We start from the raw sequence: 19,019 nt of genomic DNA, 5'->3' as shown, positions 1-19,019 counted from the left end.
TGTCGACCCGGGCTGCGACCCGACAACATGTCCCTTGCAGCTTGTTAATAAATTACTATTTCTGCACCTTCCTTGCACCGCCTCTGACTCCATATCCTCGGCACTACACTGGTGACCCCGATACGTCTTGGGAAGTTTCCTGGACGGAGCCGAACACGGCAAAAGGAACCCGTTTTCCTTTCTCGAAATGCCGGGGTTTGATTGGAGACGTCCATGGCTGCCACCGGCACTGAGGCTCGGTGAGCGCTCCGCAGAAGGCTGGGGACGTTGCTCGCCGTTCCCGCATCGGCTTTCTATACAACAGGGGGACGATGCACGACCTGCTGGGTCGACCAGCAACCCCATTGCTACCTCGTGGGTTTGTTCTTCGGGGCGTGCGACTGCACATCCCGGCTGCTAACCACGTGGGGCTAACGACGGCTAGCAGCTACCCAAGGCTGCTAGCTAGCGGCTAACGGCTAGTGCTAACGGCTATCGGCCCTTCTGAGTTTTCTGGTGCCGGAGAGGAGGTTCGACCAGCCGGTTGACCTCATGTGGACACACTCACCTTTTTCACCACATCGACGGTGGTTCCAGACGCCACTCAGGTTTTCATCGATGCCTGGGTGGTGCACTCCTGGACCCCGTCTCGCCTTAACAGTTCCGGACGTCGCCCATGCTCCATCGACCCATGGGTGGCACGCTCCGGGACCCTGTCTGGCCTGTCCTGCTTCCCGGGGATTTCATGCCCGCCGCCGCGGCACGTCTGCCTGCGGCCGGGTTCCTCTCCTGCTTCCCGGGGACACCTCAGCGCCTGCTGAGGACTTCATGCCCGCCGCCGTGGCACGTCTGCCTGCGGCCGGGTTGCTCTCCTGCTTCCCGGGGACGCCTCAGCTCCTGCTGCTGCCCGCCCCCGGTGGGGGTGCCCTCGTTAGGACCCCTACCCGCTCCTGCGGCCCCCTTTCGTGGCCCGTTTCATGGCCCGGTCCTCACCTGCGACCACACCCTCGTAGGCCCCTATGGTGCTTCCTCCACTGGCACGAGGATTTATTTTGCCCCGTTTGAATTCTGGGGGGGCTTGTGTGGTGACCACCTATTTAACCACTGGGACACAATTCAAACTAGGAACTACAGTTGCGGTTATTGTTCCCACACGGACATGTTATGGGTTACCTATATATAGTGTGTGCCCTCTTGGCTCTCTCTCTTGTCGACCCGGGCTGCGACCCGACAACATGTCCCTTGCAGCTTGTTAATAAATTACTATTTCTGCACCTTCCTTGCACCGCCTCTGACTCCATATCCTCGGCACTACAACTTCATATTAACGCTAGAACCGCCAATGGGTAAATTTTACTCGCAGCTGTTTTTTTATTGTATGTAACTTTTTTTATATAACATATTAAAGTCTCCTAGTCCGTGACTTTTCCTGAAAGTGTGTTATGTAGCACCCTCTGTTGTTAAAAATTGTCAATAGGAAGTCAGATTGAAAAAATCGCCCGTTTATACCCATATCCGCCAGCGGGTAATATTTACCTCATAGAAAATGCAGCGTAAACATGACGTGTTGCTATAGCAACGCCTTTTGTCTACTGCGGTCCCTTATAGATAGAGAGATAGATAGAGAGAGATAGATATATTGATCGATAGGTAGAGATAGAGAGAGATAGATATATAGTTATACAGTGTTGGGTGTAACGCGTTACAAAAGTAACGGAGTTACAATAATATATTACTTTTTGCTGTAACGAAGTAATGTAACGCATTACTAATGAAATGTGGGTAATATATTACCCGTTACAATGCTCAGTAACGCAGTTACAACACATTTTAACCCGAAATTAAATGGTGTTTTGTTTTTTAAGAAGCGAGACATTGCGACACCGGACAAATTGTGCGGGTAGATTAGTAAACCTGGTGTTTACCCTTCAGGCTTCACGTTGAGATCTTCGGGGAAGTTGAACGTTATGCAACCATTCAAAAAAGAGAACGTAGCGAAAAATACTAACAACAAATTGTGTCAGGTGCGCGTGACCTGCTCCGCTGCGCGTGCATCATTTCCAAAGTGCTTCCACAGCAGTGACACACATCTGATCTGTGGATAATCATTTATACGAAAATGGTTAAAGCAACCATCACTAAACGCCAGCAACACTGCATCTACTGCAGACAGTAGCAACAGGTCAGGTGCGGACATCACGTTACCCTCCGTTGTGGACACTAGCTTACTCCCGCCTGACTCGCCGGCTCCGTAGCAGCAGTCTTCGTCGCCCGAAACTACGTCGCCCCTCTGCGGCCCGCAGGTGCCAGGTATATCTAAACAACTACCCGCCTGTACAGTGGGGTAAGGTGGTCATTTTGCAGCTTGTGGTATAAAAATAGACAATGGCTAGAATATTCATGTGAAAATAGTACCATATTCTGACATGCCTGTACAAATGTTGGGTCAAAAATAATGCATACAATAGAACAGATGCCTTCACCACGAATGGCTACAAAAATATCTCATATCCCAAGCTTATTATCAACGAGCTGATGTTGCAGCTGAAATGTTCTCCAGGTCACAAAGTCAACCTCACATGATGATGTGATACCAGTTTTCAAGAGCAGTAAATACTCTCTTCCCAGAGTATATGATGGGACCAAGGTGATGATGTAGTAGGCTACATGGTTTTAATAATACTTTTGCCTTTCAATGTTTGCCATTTCAAACCATGAGCATGGTTTAAATAATATTTGCCTTGATTTACAATATGTTAACCTTCATTATAGTCCTTGACAGCGGTCTGTAGGCTACTGCTGTATTAACAACGTGTCACATGTTAAGAATTTACAATCAGAATCGAGTATTTAACTAAGCCCTGTAATACAAGTTGTTAGTAGCCTTAAGGGCCTACACAGTTGTTATGCTATACCACATTGCCCTTCACTGGATGCATAATGAGCTGCACTAAACTACATTTTAGCATTTAAAATACCTAGCTATTCTTTTGCGGTTATTTTGGTGAAAGTAACTAAAAAGTAACTAAAGTAGTGTAACTCATTACATTTCAGAGACAGTAATATTGTAATGTAACTTATTACTTTCAAAAGAGAGTAATAAGTAATATGTAATATATTACATTTTGGAAGTAACTTGCCCAACACTGGTTATAGATAGTGTAACATTTTGGAGAATACAAGATCTTGGATGACTGAGCTCACGTTGAGGACGTAATGCACGTGTGCAGGTTACGTACCGATGGACACTCGGAATGAGAGAAGTAGTCCGCGTAGTCTGTTTATGTAGATAATTATATGTCCATAGAACAGAACATTACAGATGGATCGATAGATAGTTATAGATAGAGAGAGAGAGATTGAGAGATTTGTACCTAAACAAAACACAAGTCTAACACCAAGCGTTTAAATCAGCACTTGTAGCAATATTCTATACTTCATGCTATCTGCACAAACTATATCATATGAAAAGCTGAGAGTCCACAGATTCTATTGGTATAAATATCATCCCTGTGCGATCAAAACTCACTGTTCTGTATGATAAATAAAATAACATTGTACCTTGCAAATCAATAGCGGGTACATTTTACCCGTTGGCGGTTTTAGGTATACAGCGACCTCTGGCGGTTCTAGTGTTAAGGCTAATAAAAATGACAAGGCTGTAATGCTAACTAACGTGCTAGCTAGGTAGCTAACTTGATCCAGACACTCCTGGTCCTTTCATCAGAAGGGAAGCAAAAGAACTAGCAAGACCCATTGCTGCTATGATAACAACCTGGTACTAAGCACACAGGCATCTTGTTAAAGTTATCTTATCTTAGCACTGGCTACAATAAGATAACTTTAACAAGATGCCTGTGTGCTTAGTACACATAAATCAGGGTGATGTGCAGTACACTAAAAAGCTCAAACACAGTAAATCTCAAACACCAAGGAGAAGACAAATCAAATCAAAACCCATTTCTGAGCAGAGGGGCTTTAAATATCAGTACATTTTATTCAGGCTACAATTACATTTATACAGACACAGATCATTATTGTTAACTGTAGATAACAGTACTATTGGACAATATTTGCAGTATGTACATCACAAGAGTTGTAACACGAAAGATTTAATCTTGTAATCTTTTCACAGGACTGATTTTCAGTCACCCAGCTGAAATTCCAGGGAGGTCAGAAGTCACAATCATCTTCTTTTCAGCACCTTTTGAGCAGTTAGTCAATTTCTTGCTTCAGATGCTTGTTGAAAGAACCACACTGTTGCATAAAAGTAGCTGCCATGTCACAGAACTGTAAGGTTAATGATCTATTTTAAAGAAAATAAATATTTTATTTTTTTAACGTGGCTCCATAGCAGAAGATTTGCAGTAAATGTTAAAGAAACATGTCAGAGCTCGAATATCTCTTAGAGCTGTAATAATGTAATTGGCTGAGTTAGGAAACCACAGTTGTTGTAGCTAAATAACCTTTAGCAACCTGATAAGATCAAGAAAGGAAATACATTTTGATTTATTTATCTATGATTATGATGTTTGATCTGCAGGTCTTATCAACCGTTATCAGCGACTCAACATGCATCAAGGTCAGACTCAACCAATACAACAAGACTTCTGCCTCTGAAGTGCAATCTCCGCTCTGCAGGTATTTTCACCGTCGGTCTGTTTTCCTGCATCTTATTTCAGTCACACTTCTCCACCTCTGCCGTCTCCTGCTTCGTCACATTGTCCTCAGCTTGTTCTTTGTGCGTGGCATTTGTTCTTTCTGAAACTGTCCCGAGCACCTTGGCGCTGTGCTCCTGCGCCTTCGCTCGCAGCGCAGCGATACTGTTCTCCCTCAGTAACTCTTTAGAAATAGGTGTGTTAGTTGTGTCTTTCATCCTTTTCTCCGCCTCTTCCTCCATCACTTTGTCCATTGGTTTCTCCTGAGTTGGTGGGGGTGGTGTCAGGCTGCAGGGATTTCCAGGAGAGGTGTGTGGGATATCAACTGACTTCTTGTGCATTCCTGAAGGGAAAAGACATTCAGTTCAGTTAGAGTGTTTCCTTGTGACGTTTAAATGTCCTGATGCTTTTGGTTGATTGTGTACTGAGGTGGTTGACATTGGAATAAAGTGTGAAAGAGAAAGAGGATAGATCAGTGAATAGAACCTCTTATTCAATTAGAGGCAGCTAATTGATTCAAACCAATCAATTGACACGAGGGGAGCGGGGACATGTGGTCTAATCTGTCCTGATTAAGTGGGATTATCACTGTATCGACCCTTTATTGACATGCTGACACTTTTATTGGCTCCTAACATGAGCCGGGCTCAGCTCCCACTTCCTGTTAGAACCAATCCTAAGCTCTGCATCAAACACCACGAGACAGACTAATATAGAAAAATGATGTTCATGTCAACAAGAGCAGATTTCTCCAGGGAACACGCTCTCATCTTTGAAAAAAAAAAATGGGCAAATACTAAGTGTGTTTTAAAAAAATGAACAAAAATGTATATCTGCATCAGACAGACTGAGGACACTGAGGTAACTTCTTCAATCCGTGTAATACACAAGACAAAATCTAACGTTAATTCAATATTTATTCAATTAAAGCTCAGTACCTTCAATCTTTAGATACTTGTACGCAGGGCTGTTACTATATGAGAATGATGAGACCATATACAAAGTATTTATATGGGAATATGATTATTTTGGCAATCTTTGTGGAGGTTATATGATATGATATTAGTAGACCTAGTATTATACCTGTGGTTTTATTACTGATAAAAGGCCAATGGCTATCTGAAATTCTCCCATTGAACATGTTACAAACTCATATTTACCTAATAACCACGGGGCGTAGGAGTCTGTGACGCCCTCCTTGGCGGACTTGAGGATGGACTCGGGGAGGGGGATGGAGTGACGCACCATGGCTCCGTACAGGCCGTACTCCGCCATCACGCTGCTGCGACCCCAACACTTCTCCCTTTTCCTCCACTTGGCCCTGCGGTTCTGAAACCACACCTGGAGAAATGAAGGGCAGAGAAAGGATGAGTTTAGTTGATCACTGTAATGCTTGTTCTATGCAGTATGTATGGGACATTAATATATATACCCAACATTTATCATTCAGGCTACAACCAAAACATAAACAACCTTCCACTCAATAATCTCTCCATTTGAGCTACACTCTGCAGGATGATGTATGTGCAGAGTGTGACACTAGAAGGCTGTTTTCACATTCAACCACTAAAGGGAGAGTTTTTCTCCTTAAATCTTTAGAGTTTACAGTGTGTTTGTACCAGAAAGAAAACCTCCAGCTTACAAGTAAGTATGGGAGATATATTGATCAAGCTCAATGAATAACATTCCTTGTTTTTTGTCCAAAATATTTGTCTTTGCTAAGGTTAGAAAGGTAGTATTATAGACATTTCAATATTTACATATTTATAGCCTCTTGATTTTATTAAAAAGAGAGAAAAAGAGCTGATTTATTAACAATGAATTGTATTTTTTAAATACAGAGCTAAATCAGACAAATTATTATTCAAAGCAAAATGTTGCCTTTTTTTGGATGCATCCTAAAACCTGACATCTATCTATATCTATAATTAGGATTTAACTTTTTTTTAAATCCCAAGGAAACATCCCCTTTTCCTTTTGTAATCTCTTTGTAAAAGCGTTCTTAATTCTTCCTTGAAGCTGTAACAAAACAAAGTCACTGCTGTCTCAAAGAAGGAAGATTTTACCGTCTGGACAAGGAAATAAATATCAATGGAACAAGGACATCTGCTGGATGATTTATGAAAAGGGTTTTAATGAAGTACACTGGTTTTGAGATTCCCATTGGCCTTTACTCAGATTTTCTGGTAATAACCTGTATTTTTTACAAAAGCCCTGATATTTAGAGATAAATACTTCATTGCTTCATACAGTATAAACAACATGTTGACTTTTGTCAGTTGTTTGTGTGCATGCCTGTGCATTATTCTCCTCCTGTCTCCTCTACTGCCTAAATTGATTTCCACCAAGCCGGGCCTCCAACAGCCTCAGTCAGCTTGTGAATATGGATGAGGACAACAGGAAAGAAATGAGCATCCTAAAATGGGCGAGGAGGCAGGATGAGATTGTAGGGAATGGTTTGTGCTGGGTGTGTGTGCGTGTTTGCGCGTGTGTGTGTGCGCGTGCGTGTTCGCGTGTGTGTGCGTTTCACAGCCCTGGAATTAAAAACGATCAAAGCCGAGCCTGGAAAGCTATTCAGGTAGATCTGATGATAACCTCCATCTCATAAAAAGATGGGCCTCAGATGAGCAATCATGCTTTCTGACAGCAACAGTTTGAGTGTGCACGGCAGTGTGTGTGTGTGTGTGTGTGTGTGTGTGTGTGTGTGTGTGTGTGTGTGTGTGTGTGTGTGTGTGTGTGTGTGTGTGTGTGTGTGTGTGTGTGTGTGTGTGTTCACTCTGTGTGTGTGTGTGTGAAGTGCTTCCTGAGAGAGGTGACCCCGGGGGCGAAGAGGCTGATTGAAAAATAAGTTAATTTCCAGGGCCGATCGATGGGAGACAGGCGCTCAAATATCACGGGAAATTAAAATGCTCATAGCAGCGAGGCAGGGCCCTCTGCTCAGCTGCTGACCCCTGCTAATTAATTTCTATGTAGTTATCATTTCATCTCAGGGCCCGTCTCTCACAGGGAGAGAGGTGATAAGTTCTCCTCAATTAACTAATTACACTGAGAGGGTGAATTGGCTGCTAATGTGAAAGCAGAAGGCGGCGTGAGGATGATGATGGACAGCTCTACCTGAAGATCTGTTTCTTCATCATTTTCTAACCTGAATTCAGCATTCACACTGACACAGCATTCATTTTAGCCTTGAGAGTTTTAATTATTTACTATTGCAGGAAATATCTGAATGATTTGACTAAATACACTTTTTATTTAACCTTTTTTCTCTCTCTCTTACTAATTCTCTTTTATATCAATGAAAGCATATTTAGAATGTGAAATGTAAGGTACAAAAGCATGCATGTCCTATTTATACATATTTGGTCATTATGGTATATTCTTCTTACTTGCTGGTTTATTTCTATTTGAGATTTTATATTTTAGAATTGTATTTAATTTGTTATGTGCAATGCCTTGTTTTGTTTTATGCTGCTGCAACCATAAAAAAAATCCCAAATTGGGATTCATAAAGTAGGCTACATTTTATCTCATGTCTGCAAACTGCCCAGATGCTATTACACACCTGTATTCTGTCCTCTGGTAGCTCGGTCTTCATGGAGAGCATTTCTCGGGCGTACACATCTGGATAGTGGGCTTCATTAAAAGCTTTCTCCAGCTCCTCCAGCTGATAGGAGGTGAAAATGGTTCTGCAGGCAAAACAAAAAAAGGATAAATTATTGTTTAATCCATTTGTAATTTGGATTTCTCTGTGGCTTCTCACTTCAATTTTGAAGGCTAAATTTAAAAATATCAGTCAACAGCCCAAATGTAAAAATAAAAACGAAACAATACCCTTGCACTGAAATTTAAAATGAAATGAAGATGGCAACTTATAAAAAGTTTTTTTTTTGGAATACAAGTAGAAGTAGAAATGTAGACGTCAGAAACAAAAATGACCATAACAAGTCGTTCTTCTTTGTTTACAAAATTCATGTAAGAAAAAAATAATAATTTCATTTTCTTCCCCCTTTATAAAGGCCTTTTCATTATTATCTTTAACGAAATAACTGGCAATAATACGATTGTGTTATTTCTATATGCATTTCAGGCTAATACCATATTTAAAATAGCCTATTTAAAAAAATGGCATTAGCCTAACAGCGTATCAAAATCACACACACTTGGATTTAAATAGGCCTCGTGTGTTTTGTATGTTGGTGGTCTTAAATGTGACAGCATAAGAAAATAGTCAAATGATTTCCCTAAATAAAAAGGCTACATTTAGCATCACAAGTCACACGAATAAATACATATATAGACATCATTATATTATTTTGTTTTCATTTTCGTTGAGTTTTACCTGTGTCGTCTTTTCTTCCGTTTCTTGCTCTGACTCATGGATGATTTGGAGAACTTCTGATCACCGGAGGAGAGACTCATGTCATCGGAATCTGCGAGGAAACACATCAGAGAGCAACTCAAAATACGGCAAACAATAATAATAATAAAAATAATAAACTATACATTTAATTTATAAATGGTTATTTAAAAATAAAAGTCAGCTTTCATGCTTTAAATTATTTCCATTATTGGTTCTCCGTCGCGTATTCTCCCTATTCATTGGATAAGTGTAACCTAAACATTGACTACAATTAGTATGAAAAAACTATTTTAGAAATGACCCTATTTTGAAAACAAACGTTTCGATGCATTTAAAAAGAAAAAGATTAGTTGTTATCCCTGGTGAAATTAACTTTCAGTCTCAGCAGTCGTTATCACTCGATCCCATTACGCAGATGCTTTCCATTTTTATTTGCAAGAAAAGTCTGCTATCCCCTTATTTTAGACTGTTATCAATGAAGACATGATGAATAATATGGTATGTTAACACCTCCACCAGAACCCACATTATGTCCCAGAGTGACCGGGCCTCAGTGTGTGTATTCAGGACTCACCCGAGCTGGCGGAGTGATGCGCGTCCATCTGTGTGTCCATGCGCGGCGCGCGGTGCAGCGGCTGCAGGTGCACGTGCTGCGCCTCTGCCAGCACCTCCAGGAAAGCAGGTTGGCTGTAAAACGAGTGTATTCCCTCTGGTCCGAGCAAACCCATGCCAACCCCGAGACCCCCGAGACCCCCGTGTCCGAGGGCCGACCTGGCGGCCAGGACGTGCGTAGTGTGCGGCAGAGCCTCCAGCGGCCTCCGGGGCGCCGCCGGAGGATCCTTGGTGAGGCCGAGCAGCTCCTGGATCCCGAAGCCCGTGCGCCTGTGCACCGTGGGGGCCATCTTCCAGCCTGGATGCGGATGATGGGAAAGCCCGTGGTTCACACTGGTGTGTGATGCTGGTTTCTGTTTATTCTCAGTGTCAGAGAGCACAACTCCCTCCTTCCCTGTCATGGTGTTGACTATTTTGCTTTTCCTCTCCCTCCAAAACAAAAAAGAGTCCCAGACGAAATCAGCCCGGTGATGCTGCTTCTTTATCTCCCTGCCCTCCTCTCTGCTGCGCTTTTTAACCAGCAGGCAACAGGCGGCAGCCAATCACAGGAGGGGGAGACTCCAAGCTGAAGTTTGCACGAGCCCCCATGGTTTATTAAAGTAGATGACACTAGGCTACTTCTGCCATTTAATTGGGACAAAAATATCGATCATATTTATCTTTTTGCCAAGATATTGATGAGGATGTAGGTAGATTGTCCAACAAAAAACGAAAACTTAGATTGCCTCTTCAGGCAGCAGAATCATTAGGCCTTTTTCAGGAAAGCATGTTGTCTTAATTTCATTTTCAGTCATGATATCATAAAGTCATATTTATTTATGTATTAAGTCATCAAATACGAATCGAAAACATTAAGAGCTATGGGATATTTCTTTGCTGAAATGTAGATTTGTTTTTGGAGGTGAAGGGGCTTTAAAGTGATGTTCGCCAGTGAAGAAAAAACGAAATGTTTTACTTTCACCGTAACTCTCCGTGTTTCTGATCATCTGCTCCGGTAGTCCAACAGATCCAATCATCCGGATAAATCGAGGAGAAACGAGGAGCTTAATTTGCAGCACGTTTGTCCTAATTTAAACACTGCTAAAATGAAGACAGTGAGAAACCAGATTTATGGACTAAAAATACTTTAGCCAAAAATAAAATGGGCTAATTCATACTTAATAGCTATACAGCTCCTATTTTAGCAGATAAATGCAGAGTTGAAATGGTTATGATGACAAAGGAATAGTCTCATTAATAATATCAGCAAAATTATACCACTAAACGAATCTATTATGACACACATGCCAATAAAACCTATACGAATTTAAAGCATCGGATTACACCACAGTGCACTATTGTAAAAACAAGGGAAACGTGCAAATTAAACAGGTCACGGTTTTTTCAGTGGTCAAATTAAAATAAACAATCATAAACTCACATTAGCCAATTTCTCTAACAGTTAATTAATCAATTCAGCTTGTTATTAGGGAGACTGCCCACTGATTGATCCGTTAGCTCCCTCCCTAACGTCCCATATAACCCTCGCGGTGATTTGCATATTCTAATTAGGTTTGCGCACTCAACGTTTTGTCTTTGGCGACAGTCTGCGCATCTGTTGATAGGTTATTAAGCGTGTTTTATTCTGTGACGGGTCACAGGATAAAGAAAACAATATCCCAGTTCAGGGTATTTAGGACACACCATGGGTGGCAATTAAATATGAGACAAACAGTAATAGTGGAGCAAATGCCAGAGCACCAAACAACAACAGATTTGTTTACCTCCTGAGGTTCATCCTTTATCTCTTTGAGGGTCTAATAACAAACACAAAGCTGCAAACTGAAAGTTACAAAACGTTTCGGCGCAATAATCTGAGTGAAAGTGAGCAAAGACATGTTTGTATGTCAGGGGAAATCATCCTTTTCACTCGTTTATTAAAGCACAGATCAAATTCAAACGCACTGAAATGTGAAATGAAGTAAAAAATACTCTCATTTTCTCCCTGTTACCGAAAACCTAATCCTCCCTAATCAGCTGTTATTCAATTATTGCGGAGTTTCAATCGTTCAGGGATAATGTGCGGCACACTTTTGGACATCTGGACGGATAATTACGCAGAGGAGAGTTTATGGAGATGAGTGGACGCCTGCGATGGAAGCGCAGATACAGTCTCCATCAATGGGACATGTGGTGATGAATAAATAAAGAGGTAGCTGTTTGGCGGCCATGCGTCAGGCTGTCAGTGACGGTCAAACCCACAACAGATTTACTGCTGGTTTGTAATCTGAGATGTGATCAAGAGATGCAGCCTCACCCGGTCAAGTCAATTATGAGTTTCAATGTTGCTTTGTGTATCACTGCATCACCCTACGTGGAAAGAGACTGCAGACCATATATTTAGGGGGACAAAACGTGAAAATACTGCATTATTTAAAATAATAAAATATTATCTGTCATGTAAAACCGACATTGCTTCAATAATAATGTTTTTGGTTTTTTGCTAGTCAACTGAAATCTGGACCAGATGGAGAAAAAAAATGTTCCAAAATGTGCTCCAAAAATTCATTACAACAAATACAATTCTCCAGATGATAAAAACTAGAGGGAGAAAGAGAGAGGAGTGAAGCGACTTAAATTACCTTCAGCATCTCATGAGAAGCTATTAGAGAGACATTTCATTAGAGTTGAATGAAGAGATCAATGCCATACCAACAGCTATGCTAATGAGGTTTCCACACTACACACGCATGCACACACGCATGCACGCGCGCACACACACACACACACACACACACACACACACACACACACACACACACACACCTCTTGGATCAGGTTGCAGTATAGAAACACGTTTTTGCAGCATCACATCTCACCGCTTCTGAACAAAACTGCAGCTTCTTCAAAGCTCCTCAGCAAGGTTCATCTCCATCTCATTACAAACCTCTACAGGAAATAAAACATGATCAGAAGGCAAGAGAGAGAGAGGAAGTATAAATAGTACGATCATAAGATTCACGTTAATTTAGTGTCTAGAAATTGTGTGAAAACATATGGGAATTTAACAGTTCGTTTTTTAGTTTAAATTGTTTTGATATAATGCGCTTTGTGAACGTTTTTTAATTCTTATTTTTTTACATTTTCTATATAAATTGTGATTATGTGGTTAGTGTGATCTATTTTGGCCATGGTAATCCTGACATGAAAATCTGATATTGTTATAGACTAAAAGGTTCTGTCACTGACATCAATACACATGTTGGCAACCATAATGCAGAAATAACCAAACTAAAGCTCTATCACTGAGGTGAACATAAACATCTGTACTGCTGTTCACCGACTGTTCACCGACTGTTCACCGACTGTTCACCGACTGTTCACCGACTGTTCACCGACTGTTCACCAACTGATAAGAAACACAATAAAGAAAGAAAACACAGGTAACATCCGGATGAGCCAGATTCCTGAAGGAGAAACAGGACACCTGTCATGGAGATCCAACACCCCAACAGGGTCCACATTCATTTCTTATTACATGCTTAATGTATACAATAAAGTATGTATTGAAGTAAAACATTGAGATACTTGTACTTCATTTGAGTATTTTCGCATTATGCTACTTTAACCTATATACTCACATTTTGTAGGCAAAGGTTCTGCTTTTTACTCCACCACATTTATTTTACATTTTAGATTTAAGTTGTTAAAAGAAAAATATAAATTGACACATATTATAGGCTAACCCAGTAGTGTATAAAGTAATTAAAATGAACCCCACTGTTACAGTTCAACATTGAAGTGATGAATATAGCATCAATAATTTAGTAATTTTAATAAAATATAAAAAAAAAAAAATCTTGTAATTAAAAGTGACATTTTGCGTAACACATACTTTTACCCTGGGTGCTTAAAGTACTTTCTTTTTTGCCAATACGTTTTAACTTCTACTTAGGTATGCAGGACTTTTACTTGTAGCCTACCTGAGTATTTGTACACTGCAGAATTGCTACGTTTACTTAAGTAAAGTGAGTCATTCTTCCACCTGTGATTACATGTATGAGTATGAGTCATATGTATGAGTTATCTACTATTAAAGATATATTAATTCCCGACAACTATTGAAAAACATATTTGAGGTAGTATCAGTCTGGGTCAGGGATGGGGTTCTGCCGCGGTTCAGCTCTTTCTGTCTGATCCATCTTTGTCTTTGTTTGAGGCTCCAGAAATGGCTCTTCTAATCTAGCTAATTGCCGTTTCCCAGAGCTCGGCATTTAAAAAGAAGAGCTGGGTCACCAAACAGCCGTTGATCAAAACATCCTATTAAGGTGAAGAAACAAAAGGCTCTCACAGTCCTAACAATGTGCCAATGGTGATTCAACAGTTTGCTCCGTGGCCACAAAGCATTAATTAGGGCAATAACTTCATGCCATTGCCGTTCTATAGTCTCCATTTCTGTATGAGTGCATCTATTTGGGCTCTGAAGTTTGTCGGGGACTCTGACTTGCCGAGTGTGCCACATTCCCTTGTCCCATGTGCAGATGTGTTATTGGCGTAATGAGGAAAATACTTTGGGAAAACGTGGGAGAGAGGCCCCCATACCCCAAAACTTTCCTGACAAAATAATATTCCTCATTGCGGTTGCTACCTAACGAGAATTGACATAATTACTCGGGCCCATTTCTTGTCTAATTAGCACGCTTCCACAGCGGACAGGGCCTAGCAGCGAGACAGGAGAAGGGAATCGGACAGGCATAGCGGTAGCAACACAAAAAGGGGCCTCTGGTTCAGCGTAATTAGGTGAGACAATGCCCCTGACTGTTTTGAGCTATGGCTGGGCTCAGAGCTGGGGCCGAGCGGACGCCCCGAGAGCAACGTCTCCCAGAGACTCTAATAAGCCCCTAATTGTCTTTTTGTGATTCACAGGGGCAGCACTGGCAGACATGAAGACAGCCCACTCTTGATGTCCTGCAGAGAGCGTTTCCCTCGTCCAGCAGGACCGGAGATATTTGAGTTGACTCTCCCAGGACCTTCACTGTTTGGCCCTCAAACTCAGGACAACTTGTGTTAACGTCCTGCGACAGCTTCCCAAACCTGGAGAGCTGCCATCATGTTGAAGACAGGCTAGGTTTCTCAGGCAGCCATGGGTTGTCCACAGAAACATTTCAGATTATTTTTTCTGGTTTATTGGATGCTGGGAAAAAAATCTTCCAATCTTTGGATAGCCTTGATAATTGTGTGTGAACCCTTTATAATCATTTGAATATAGTTAGTCTTGGAATTACAAACAAGACTTACATCTTACACATCCAGCAGACAATGAGCATAAACAACTTCTATTTTAAACTCTTAATAATATTCGACTGTTCTTTAAGTTTTGGTTTGGTTTCCACCAACTCCTCAGGAAACATCTGTCTCTTTAGCTTCTAAATGCTACACTGTGTTCCCCGGCTATTTACTAGTTTGATGCTGGGCAATTAGGGCTAGTAAGGTTTATCCGTTTTTGTTTCTTTTGACCAAAAAACACCCCATAGAGCTGAGGTAAACTGCAGGGATGGTTGATAATCATCTGTGGGTTTGTCACTATATCGCAACCCCTTTGCTATCAAGTATGTTTGTATAGAAATACTAAAAAGTCAAACTTTAATTGTGGGATGACAATCTTTTTCCAGATTCTGCCTATTTCAATTTGAAACCATGTTTTTTTTCCCACACAATGTTGTTAAAGCCCAGGTGATGTTTGTTTTATATTAACGATATTAACTTAATTCAAATATTTAATTTTCTTATCCAGATCTGAACTATTTCTACGACTAGAATCACTTTCTTTTCCCCTTAAGCTTAAGAAAACACTTAACCACAAGCAGCTGGACTCTACAGGCTGAATTTCATCACAGTGTTTAACCACACACACACACACACACACACACACACACACACACACACACACACACACACACACACACACACACACACACACACACACACACACACACACACACACACACACACACACACACACACACACACACACACACACACACACACCATACACACCATACACCATATGTTTGAGGCCTCTTCAAATGGCAGGTGGTGTCCAGAAGACTCAATATTTCATCATTCCCTCTTTCTAACATCCCCTGCAGTCAAGGACTCTCCGATCAGAGGACCGTCAATCCGATGTGCCCTCACTCCTTTAATTAGCTGTCAATTAGTGCAAATGAATCAACTGTTCGCCTAATTAAGCAATGCCACCAGGCAGCTCTCAGATACAGGCCATTGTGTGGCAGCATGAGAAAACCCCAGCTAGCAAACTCACTTTGGATCAGGAGTGCAACTTAACGATCACACTTACACACTGTGTGCAGAGAGCAGAGTGTGTGTGTGTGTGTGTGTGTGTGTGTGTGTGTGTGTGTGTGTGTGTGTGTGTGTGTGTGTGTGTGTGACACACTTTATGCTACAATGATCTTGCAGAGCTTAATTATTTTCCTAAATCATGTTGAGTTATTTTGTGCATCTTGAGCACCATGGTGGCTGTAGTCCACACCGTTATGGATCAAGGGAAATATTCTTCTTTTAACTTCATCTACTGGCAGCTTCTGTTAATTGGCATATTCCAAATAATGGTATTTATTAGAGTATATAATTAACAAATACTATATGTTTTATTAGGAAATTGGGTGGTATCAATATTTTTGCTGAAATGAGCAAAAGTGATAATAACATGAATCCATTAATCAACATTTTAATAACCCTTACATAATGTAATTAAGTATCATCTATTTTTTTATATAATGAGTACATGAGTGCTTGTTGTACATATATTTGTATTTTTACTTTAGCAAGTTTAAGTACATTTTTAGGTTCAGGACCTTTACCAGAGTATTTCTAAACTATAGTACTTCTTAAAAAAAAGAAGAAGAGATCTGAAGCCCCGAATAACCTCGACCTCTCAAACTTTTCTGACCTCTTGCTCAGACATACGATAACTTTAGGTCATCCGACGCCCAACCTCCACACACCTCTCACCCCTTCCCATCTCCGGATGAGGGGGACAGGGTCTCCTCCTTTACTGACTCCTCCCTCTGGAACTCTCTCCCCCGACACCTCAAACACATTTCCCTCACCCGCCCTTTTTTTTACATTACAATACATTTCATTTGGCTGACGCTTTTATCCAAAGCGACTTTCAATAAGTGCATTGAAACCAACTCAAAAAGCAAGAATCCTGCAGGTACATTTCCTATCCAAGTATAAACCCAACCAGATTAAGTGCTACTGCATTAGCTTCACTTAAAGACAAATCCTTTCTAAGTACCATTTTTGTTCTAAATTGCACTCAAACGGTTTCTGTTTTTATCGTTTAAAATGGCCTTCGAGTAACTTCTAAGCGCTTTACAAAATACAAGTATTATTTTTAACCCACTTTCACATTTATACTAAACAGAACTAAAAACAGACTCCCACACAAGCACTTAACTCTCCCTTTAGGCCTTTAATGTTTTCTAATCTCCCAAAGAGTTTCATGTGTGACCCTCTGGAAAGATTTACTTTCACCAAACATGTCACCCGTCCCATGCCGGATTATTCAAACTCTCACTGTATTTGGTGATGCATTTAAAATATAAGCTCATGAGCATTTTCGGTATGACGGTTTTCCATCTTTGTCTATAACATTTGTCCTCCTGGTGTCTGACCCTTCCTCAGTGTTCGAGAACATTTCTCATTTGAGTGTGACATTTTTGACACTGATCAGAGTTGTGATTCATACTCTGAATTTCTATGACTTTCCTGGGACTCTTTGTTTTGCTCCCACTGAGATTGCAGAAAATGAAGTTGCCATGCAGTCCACACACTTCATTTACAGAGTTGAAATGTAATCTCTACAAACATCTGTTCCCTTCTGACTCTCAAGACAAGAGCCTGATCATCTTGTATTCTTAAGAAACAGATCTTCTTCTTTCTGTTGCGTGAATACAATTCTGACATGACATTGATTTCCATCAGAGGCATTGAATTAAGCGCTTACATTTTGTATATATACAGTTATATATGATGGTTGCTTTTTTAACGAGGATGGATTTATAACCACAAAATAAATTATAATTCTCACTAAAAAAAAAAGGGACATGCTTCTTTGCACTCATACACACAATGATAATGATTGATTAAGGAATCTGTTAAGGCGTTGAAAAAGGTCAAGTAGGCTACTAATTAAATGATCTACACCTCACTGTGCTTTTTTCTTTGTGTCAAGAGCATGAGCTGCATGTGTGACCTGAGCAGTTAGTGCAGTGATAAATCAATTAGTAAAACATTAGATGTAAAAATATACCAAATGTTTGTTTTGGAAAAGATGCAGAGCCCTAAATTCAGGATTTAATAAATGCTGACGTCATGAGGGGAGGCCACCCCAGACATGGGAAATAAATTGTTCAGAATATTAGGAATCAGTTATTAGATTTTGTTGTTAAATTCTACTTTTGCAAGCTTTATTGAAATTGGGAAGGACTTTTTTCACCTTGATTTCCTCAAAATCAACAGCAAAAGTCTATAGCGTCCAATAACTGCCTCTGATTAGTAAGGTACATGATTCTTTGCAGGAAATTAGAACAAAAGGTTTTGTTTACCTGCATCGAAAATGGTTGAAAAGCAGGTTAGTTGGTTTGACTCCAAGTTCATTAAAAGCTTTAATAAATGTTTGGTAAGAGGGTTAGGTTAGGTGTCAACTGTGTTTAGTATTTTTAGTAAAAAGTGTATACTTGTAGGATTCCTGAAATCAATTTTTGGTTTCCACATGTATTTCCCCTTTTTCATTTAAGAATTTCAGTTTAAGATTATGATTACTTTGTAACTGTCATTGTTTTAAAAAATGTTCAGGAAGGCTCCTGAGCTAACATCCTCTTGGAGTTGCAACAGTTACCAGTATGACTGGTTTGTTATATGTCCTTTTGCATGAGTAATCAAGCTAGTTTCCCCTTAGGGAAGTATTAAAGTTGTGCTATTCAACAAAAACAAAAAACATGTAAAAACCCCTCTCCACACAGCCAGGAAAACATACATTTGCCCTAAAATAGTGAAATTCAACATTTGAGATGAAATATACTGGAACAAGCCATAAAATCCTCCTCGGTAAATGTTTCCAATACTGCAGAACATCTCAAGATTCCCTCCATACTAAAACCCGTCCCATTTTCCACCATCATCACAAAGCTTCATTGAGTCTGAAGCTGGCTCCCTGAACCACAGTGATGAGGAGACGCTTTGTGTCATGAAGAAGCAAACTCATTTTCAGGCACGTGGGCAGTTCAGCCATGCTGCCTCCCTCCCTCCAGCAGCCACTCTGGACCATTACAGGCAGTAATTGTTATTTAATGGATTAAACATTCATCCTTCCTGTGCAAACCCCCAGAGGGCCCGACGACAGC

At 40.7% G+C, this 19,019-nt stretch overlaps 1 protein-coding gene across 1 annotated transcript; it reads right to left on the bottom strand.

Annotated features, from left to right (window-relative positions):
- Window positions 1-4,010: 4,010 nt before the first annotated feature.
- On the bottom strand, window positions 4,011-10,077 carry LOC307016964 (visual system homeobox 2-like). The gene is made up of 5 exons (XM_079646355.1): window positions 9,572-10,077; window positions 8,977-9,067; window positions 8,200-8,323; window positions 5,798-5,978; window positions 4,011-4,980 (listed from the first exon to the last, which is right to left on the bottom strand). The coding sequence occupies exons 1-5, from the start codon at window positions 10,008-10,010 to the stop codon at window positions 4,658-4,660; spliced, it is 1,158 nt and encodes a 385-aa protein (XP_079502481.1). The 5' UTR covers window positions 10,011-10,077; the 3' UTR covers window positions 4,011-4,657.
- Between the last annotated feature and the right edge of the window lie 8,942 nt (window positions 10,078-19,019).

This window comes from Notothenia rossii, assembly GCF_949606895.1.
Source record: "Notothenia rossii genome assembly, chromosome: 8".
Taxonomy (NCBI): domain Eukaryota; kingdom Metazoa; phylum Chordata; class Actinopteri; order Perciformes; family Nototheniidae; genus Notothenia; species Notothenia rossii.
The sequence above is the reverse complement of the archived record's forward strand: the minus strand, read 5'-3'. Positions and strand labels throughout refer to the sequence as shown.

Bases quoted from the DNA above. Each gene is read 5' to 3' on its own strand.
- LOC307016964 (XM_079646355.1), bottom strand. From the start codon at position 10,010: ATGACAGGGAAGGAGGGAGTTGTGCTCTCTGACACTGAGAATAAACAG. The intron at 9,068-9,571 runs GTGAGTCCTGAA...GTTTCCTCGCAG, and splicing joins GCATCACTCCGCCAGCTCGG to ATTCCGATGACATGAGTCTC. The intron at 5,979-8,199 runs GTGTGTAATAGC...TCATTTCTCCAG, and splicing joins TACCAGAGGACAGAATACAG to GTGTGGTTTCAGAACCGCAG.